This window comes from Entamoeba nuttalli, assembly GCF_000257125.1.
Source record: "Entamoeba nuttalli P19 unplaced genomic scaffold asmbl_2313, whole genome shotgun sequence".
NCBI lineage: Eukaryota > Evosea > Mastigamoebida > Endamoebidae > Entamoeba > Entamoeba nuttalli.
The window spans coordinates 1-7,673 of NW_008575225.1; the positions used below are offsets into that span (position 1 = coordinate 1).

At 21.8% G+C, this 7,673-nt stretch overlaps 5 protein-coding genes across 5 annotated transcripts; 3 read left to right on the forward strand and 2 right to left on the reverse strand.

Moving 5' to 3' along the window:
- Window positions 1-444: 444 nt before the first annotated feature.
- On the forward strand, window positions 445-966 carry ENU1_018670 (hypothetical protein; the record flags this gene model as incomplete). Its single annotated transcript, XM_008856928.1, has 1 exon — window positions 445-966. One exon carries the CDS (start codon window positions 445-447, stop codon window positions 964-966), a length of 522 nt encoding a protein of 173 aa, XP_008855150.1.
- Window positions 967-1,028: 62 nt separating this feature from the next.
- Window positions 1,029-1,667, reverse strand: ENU1_018680 (CBF/NF-Y transcription factor domain containing protein; the record flags this gene model as incomplete). Its single annotated transcript, XM_008856929.1, has 1 exon — window positions 1,029-1,667. One exon carries the CDS (start codon window positions 1,665-1,667, stop codon window positions 1,029-1,031), a length of 639 nt encoding a protein of 212 aa, XP_008855151.1.
- Window positions 1,668-1,713: 46 nt separating this feature from the next.
- ENU1_018690 (LSM domain containing protein) lies at window positions 1,714-2,018 on the forward strand (the record flags this gene model as incomplete). Its single annotated transcript, XM_008856930.1, has 2 exons — window positions 1,714-1,831; window positions 1,885-2,018. The coding sequence occupies 2 exons, from the start codon at window positions 1,714-1,716 to the stop codon at window positions 2,016-2,018; spliced, it is 252 nt and encodes an 83-aa protein (XP_008855152.1).
- Window positions 2,019-2,251: 233 nt separating this feature from the next.
- Window positions 2,252-6,124, forward strand: ENU1_018700 (leucine-rich repeat containing protein; the record flags this gene model as incomplete). The annotated part of the gene is made up of 1 exon (XM_008856931.1): window positions 2,252-6,124. The coding sequence occupies one exon, from the start codon at window positions 2,252-2,254 to the stop codon at window positions 6,122-6,124; it is 3,873 nt and encodes a 1,290-aa protein (XP_008855153.1).
- Window positions 6,125-6,347: 223 nt separating this feature from the next.
- ENU1_018710 (hypothetical protein) lies at window positions 6,348-7,613 on the reverse strand (the record flags this gene model as incomplete). Its single annotated transcript, XM_008856932.1, has 1 exon — window positions 6,348-7,613. One exon carries the CDS (start codon window positions 7,611-7,613, stop codon window positions 6,348-6,350), a length of 1,266 nt encoding a protein of 421 aa, XP_008855154.1.
- Window positions 7,614-7,673: the final 60 nt, after the last annotated feature.

The following is a 7,673-nucleotide window of genomic DNA, read 5'->3' on the forward strand; positions in this document are numbered from 1 at the left end:
AAAACTATTCCTATAGGTGGTTCAGAAAAAGAATCTAAAGAAAATGGATGGTTGTTAGATACAGATGTTCTAGAAAATACTAAGTGTGATTATATTATTAGAGGAAAAGGAAATGAAAAAGATAATATTCTTTTATCAGAGAGTGGTCATATGTTATTCTTAAAATCACATTGTATGGATTCTGAATCAAAAAGAAGTGCAGGTGTATTAGTAGATAAGTCTATGTTAAGAATATTAGTAGTTTCTAAACATACTACTGGTATTGAAAAAGAAGAAGAACAAGAAATGGGTCAAGAGTAATATTCTATTTTTTTTTTTTCTTTCACTTTAAAAAGATAGACAGATATTTTTTTTTTGTTTAAATAATTTTAAATACAAGAAAGATAAATATCAATTAATAATTTTTTATTTTAATGAAAAAAAGTTCTTTGAAATATTTTGGAGATGTTTACTGCGGTTGTGGTACCTGATGATTCTGAGTCTGAATCAAGTCAAACACCACACCTTATGAAAAAAAGTAAAATACAATATGCTGGAGATGCATCAATTGAAACATTTTTCCTAATAGGATTATTAGCACAATATGCAACTATTACATTTTCAATATTACACCCAAAAGAAGTGGATGCTGCAATTCCTTATATATCAACAATTGAAATTGAAGGAGATGTTGTTGATTTTAAGGAATATTTAAAATCTAAATTTCCAAAAGAACCAACGTCATACCAAATTATCAATACTAGTAATAACTATATTATAGATGTAATTGGATTGTTTGGATATTCTTTTCAAACAAAAACCATAGATATATATGAAATGATTGAATCAGTTGAGAAAAATAATGAACCATTTTTATATTCTGATGAAATTATTTCTATTGGTACACAAATTCACAATATGTTTTTTGATAATAAAGAAGAAGTGGTTTTATGTTCAACAACAACATTAGTTCAAGAGATGTTTTAAAAATGATCAATTAATTTATTGTTTAAATTATAAAGAATATTATTATAAATTGTTACAAATAATCAATTATGTGGTAAGAAATCAATAAGCAAATCAAACTTTTCATCACTAACAATTGCTTTAACAATATCATCTTTTTTAATTACTTTTCTTTTTGAGTATGAAGTAATATATCCTGCACGTGTTGTTAAATCTTTAATAAATAATTCACATGCACGAGAAAGTATTTCTACTGTTTCTGTTTTTAATTGTTTATTATCAATATTGATTTTTGTAAGTTTTCTAATTCGAGCAGGTGGAAATGGTCTTTCTTTAAAATTATAATTTTCTGATTCTAATGACATTTTTTCCCAAAAATCACTACCACCAAATCGTTTAATTGGATGTTTTATTTGTCTACCATTTGGTGATAATACTTTATCAGAAATAGAAGGTTGAATTGGAGATTCTATAGGTTGTTGAGGTAAAACAGAAATAGTTTCTTTTATATTAAAAACTTTAGGATCAGGGTATGCATATAGAGGAGGATTTTCAATTTTTGAATTAGGATAATAATATTGTTGATATGTTGCAATTAATGACTCATCTTGTTGTCGTTGACTTATTATTTGACGAGAAGAATTTGTATGATAATTTGTATTTTCACAATACAAATCATGAGGATGATGAGGAGATGAAGGGAGTTGAGGAGGAGATTGCATTAAAGAAATATTAGATGAAACTAATAATTTAAATTGGATTAGTTGTATGGATAAACAACTTCCTACACAAATATTACTTGAATGGATTAATACAAAAGTATGGATAATATTAAAAAGTCAACGTGAATTTGTTGGGATAATGAAAGGAATTGATGAATATACAAGTTTGTTAAAAAAAAAATAATACTATAATAATAAAATATATTAAAAGAAATAGATATTATTCTCCAAGATTGTATTGAATATGAAATAAAAGATAATAAAGAAAATTATCAAACACAACATAAATTAATATTAGTAAGTGGAAATGGAATTGATATGATTTCAAAAGGAGAGAAAACTGATTTATAAACTACAAATTTTTTTTAAATTTCATTGAAGTTAATTTTTAGGATTAAATATTTATTAAATAAAAACATGAAAATAAAATAAAACATTAAAATAATAAAGAATTTCAACAATTCGTTTTTATAGTTTTTTTTTGGGAGGTAACTAAAAAGATTTACTCATTCTTTAATGGTTTGGTTTATTTTCCTTCTTTTTTAAAAAGAAGACATTTCATTAATACAATATAGGAATCAATTATGGAGGTGTTAAAAAGTAATAAAAATAATGATAAAAGAAAATCAACAGGAAGTACAATTCAAAAAGAAGAAGAAAATGAAAAAAAACAACGAAGAAATAGTGAAGGGAGTAAATATTTAAAAGAAGAAAGGAAAGAAAATAAAATAATTGAATATAAAGAAAAAGAAAGTCCAAAAGAAAATAAAAAGAAAGAAATGTTATTTATTCCATTTGAAAAAAGTGATAAAGAAAAAGAAAAAGATGAAAAAATTAAAAGAAAAGGAGGATTAGGATTAGAAGAAATAATTGCAGTAATAATGTATTCCGATAGTATTAATACAGTTATTAATATGAGATATGTTAGTAAACATATTTATTCAGCTATTAGACATGTTTCAACAAATCCATATTATAGTGAAAAAAAAATAAATAAAACAATTGGAATGAAAAAAAGAATTATTACAGCAAGAAAAGATTTATTAGTATTTAGAAATTTAAAACATTTTAAAGGACAATTAGAAACAATAGAAACAATTATGGCAAATAAATTATTAAAATATGAATCATTAATGATAATTAATGATTTTTCAAATGTTAATCATAATATTTTTCAATCAATTAAACATAAAGTTATTGATTTAACAATTATTCTTTATCCAGAAATTATAATTGATTTTGAAGGACTTATATCATTAAAACGATTAAGAATTGATTTTAATAATAATGATGTATCAATATTTGAAGAATTAATAAAAGAATGTCTTTTAAAAATTAAAAAGAATAATAAATTAAAAGAAATATATTTTAAATGTAATGGAAGATATTCATTAATATTAGGAAAAATATTAAGTGATTGTGATTTAATTAATCAAGAAATATATATTAGATTTGATAAAATAACAGAAGGTGAATGTCAAGGATTTATTCAAAATCAACCATTTGCTCATATCTTTGTAACAAAAAATGAATTAATTGATAGTGTATTAAATGATAAAGTAAAATTAATGCCAGATAATGAAAATATTTATTGGATATCTAGTTCATTAATAATAAAAAAAGAATTTATTAAAGAATTTAGTTTATTAAATTGTCCAATTAAAATGAATATTAATGGAATATGTGATAATGAAGATATAAAAACAATTGATATTACTACATGTACTACATTAACTTCTATTGTATTTAATGATTGTCATTATATTAATAAATGTTCATTATTATTACCTAAAAATATTATTTCTTTTGGAATGATTAATACAGATTCAATTAGTATTCCAGAATTAAATGAATGTTATATTCAAAAATTAGAATTAATATCATGTAATTCATTTTATACATTAAATATTCCAACATCATTAATAGAATTATCTATTGATAAATGTATTTTATTAACTTCATTAGAAAATTTAAATAAAGCAAAATTACAAAATTTAAAAATAATAAGTTGTTCTAAAATAGTTAAATTAGATATTCCATCTACTCTTACATATCTTCAACTTAATGATTGTTTATCAATTACTCATCTTTTAAATTTAGAAAATGCATCTGTTAAAGATTTATATTTAAAATATTGTACTTCTCTTACAACATTATGTCTTCCTTCATTATTAACTTTAATTCAAATTAGTAATTGTGAAAAATTAATTGAACTTAGAAATTTTACAGAATTAAAATTATTATCATTTGAAACTATTGGACCATTTAATGTTGATAATTTATTATTTCCATCTTCTCTTACTTATTTAAATCTTCAAAATTATAGTTCAACTCAAACTACTACATTAACTAATCTTACTGAACTTTATCAATTGAAAGATCTTAGAATATCAGATGCTAAATATCTTGAAATGTTATCATTTCCACCTAATTTAACTTCACTTATTCTTCATGGATGTCATTCACTTACTTTTTATCCTAATTTAATGGATTTACCATTAAAAATGATGGATATTACAGCATGTGATGCATTAACTTGTTTAAGTTTTCCAACAACATTAACAAAAATGATAATAAATGATTGTCAACATGTTATTGAATTTCCTAATTTAGAAGAAATGACAGTATTAAAAAATATAGAATTAACTCAATGTCCTAGTTTAGAAATTATTCGTTTTCCACTTTCTTTAGAATATTTAAATATTTCTAAATGTAAAAATTTATTAACATTACCTAATTTACATGAATTAAATATTCCTTTTAAAAATTTATTACCTTTCTATTACAATCTTAAACATCCATTTATTCCAACTTCTCTTACTGGAATTATTATTGAAGCTTGGGAATGTATTTCTTTACCAAATTTAATAAATATTCCTCTTCAAGATCTTCAAATACTTAATTGTTCATTTTTAACTTCATTAAGTTGTCCTTCTACTATTTCTTTTCTAGAAATTAGTGGATGTAAATCAATTTCTAAAATTTTTAATCTACAAAAATTAAATATTCAAATACTTAAAATTTGTTATTGTTCTTCATTAAAATCAATTAAATTACCATCAACTATTTCAAAATTAGTTATGTATGATAATATGAATATTACTCTTCCAAATATTAAAAAAATTTCAATGAAATATTTATATTTAGAATCTATGGAAAATATTAAATCAATTACAATCCCTTCTACTTTAACAAAATTAGAATTAAAAGAATGTCCTTCTTTATCTTCTCTTTTTAATTTATCTGATGCTCCTATTAAAGAAATTCATTTATTTTCTTGTAAAAAAGTTAAATCATTAACATTACCTACTACTATTACTAAATTAGTATTAGATTCTTTTAAGAGATTAACTTCTTTAGATAATTTACAAAAACTTACATTAGAATCTTTAAAACTTTCAGGATTAAAACAAATTAAAAGTTTTAAATTCTCTTCTCATCTTACTAAACTTGAATTAAGTAATTGTTTTAATATTCGTACTTTAAATTCAATAACTTCTCTTCAACTTAAAGAATTATCATTATTTATGATGGAAAATCTTAAAACATTAGAACTTCCAACTATATTAACTAAATTAAGATTAGATAATTGTAAAGTATTAGAATTATCTTCTATTGAAATGTTAAATTTCTTAAATGTTTTAGAAATAATTCGTTGTCCTTCTTTAAAAACTCTTTCACTTTCAACTCATTTAACTGATTTATCTATTATTGAATGTTCAAATTTAATAGAACTTAAACATCTTCATGAATTATCTATTCGTCCTTCATTATTATTGGAAATTAGTTTAACTTTAAATAGTCCTATTTTAACACAAAATATATTAAATGATTCAATTAAAAATAATAAAATTGAACTTAAAGAATGGAAATGTGTTCATTTAGATTCTTTTAATCAAATTAATGTTAAACATGTTATTGTAAATTCATGTATTAATTTACAATCTATTTCTTTTGGTTCATGTCTTGAAGACCTTGAAATTAATGATTGTTCTTCATTAACTTCTCTTTCTTGTCATGATTATTCTTTAAAACAATTATTATTAAAGAATTGTTTAGTATTATCTAATATTACTTTTCCATTTACTTTACAATCTATTCGTATTGATAATTGTAATGATTTACTTTCATTAAATATTAATAACTCAACTTCATTAACTAAAATTGATTGTACAAATTGTAATCATCTCCAATATATTGATGTTCCAACTTCATTACAATTTATATCGGTTAATGGTTGTGATAATTTAGAAACTTTTAATCATCTTGATACTTCATTAATTCAAGAATGTTTTATTAGTAATTGTGATTGTATTGAATCATTATCACCTCCTTCTACTATTTCTAAACTTCAAATTCAAAATTGTTATTCTCTTCATACTATTGAAAATATTGATAATTTAAAAAATCTTCCAAGAGATGTTATTTCTTCTTTCAAAAGAATTATGAAACATTAAAATATCTTCATTTCTTCTTTTATTCTATTTTTTTTTTATTTGATTCTATTAAAAAAAAAGGTACAAAGGTATTTAGATAAACCAATTATTAAGTATTATTCTACTTTCTCAATTTCTTATTTACTATAATTGAATATTGGTTATTTCATTTAATAATATTATATTAGTATATTTGAAGAGTTATTATATTAAATAAAGATTGGTTTGAAAAAAATCATTTAAATTAATTGAATAATCTAAATAATGAATTTGGACGAAACATAATGAAAATAAATCCAATAACTAATATGAAAAAAACCATACCAATTGAAATAAAAACATATTGTTTTGAACCACCTTCTTTATATTCATCAATTATTTGAGGAGTATTTTGAGGAGGTTGATGAGGAATAAAATTAAGTTGAGGTTGAGTAGTAGTAAAAGGAATAGAATGAGATATTTTAATTGGAGTATCACCAAGATGAATTACAATTTTAGTTAAATTAGATAAATGAAGCAAACCAATTCCAATATTAACTTTTTCATTTTTTGAAGCTTTTTTAAAAAGAGAACAAACACCATTACTATTACAATGAAAACTAGAAGATTTTGTATTTGATAAGAAAGGTTTAATTATTTGACCATTTTGATTAACAGTATTTATTGATAATACCTTTCCTTTAGGAAGATTAATTTCATAATTTCTTAATCTTTTTCCACCAATTTTTGGAAGATCAATAGTTTCTTCATAATGATTATTATTCAATCGTATTTTTGTTTTTTCTTTATATGGTTTTAAAGAAATAGATGTTTCTTTATCAAGACTAAGTGATAAAATACATTTTCCTGAATTTTTATTTAATAAAGATGTAATATATCCATTTGAACAAAATGAGAATTGAAGAGGATTAATTCCATCTTCACATATTGATGAAATATGTTTAATTTGATTATTACAATTTCCTATTTTAATTGTTTTAGATTGAGAAGGTATTGAAATTTTACATTCATTTCCACAAAAAACAGAAGTAGGTATAGATGTAATTTTAATATGAGATGTTGTGTGTTTCATTTGATTTTCATTTGGTTGAATAATTTTAATTTTATCTAATTTTGATGAATCAATTTGAAGAGTTGATTGAAGTGGAGGAGTTGAAGTAAAGAAAGCAAGATAAACAGATGATTCACTTTCAAGAATAATTGAAGATGTTTTTTGGAAAGAATTTAATAAACAATTTTGAAATAAACATGAATCAACAACATGGAGATGAGTAATTGGAGAATATGAAATATTTACAAGAAGAGGAACATTTTCATAATTTTTGATTTTAAACCATCTTGTATGATGTTGTTTAAAATCATTACATCCAGTATATGATGGTGTTGAAACTTTCATTAATTTATTATTAATGAGTATTTTAGTATTTGAAGACGTTAATATAATTTCTTGTGCCTCTAAACATTGTTGAGAAAATCCAAATGAAAGAAGAAGAAAGAAAACAATTACCATAATAAATTCTTTATTCTCTTTAAATTAAAAATTAAATGATTTAAAAAGATGAAAAAAAAA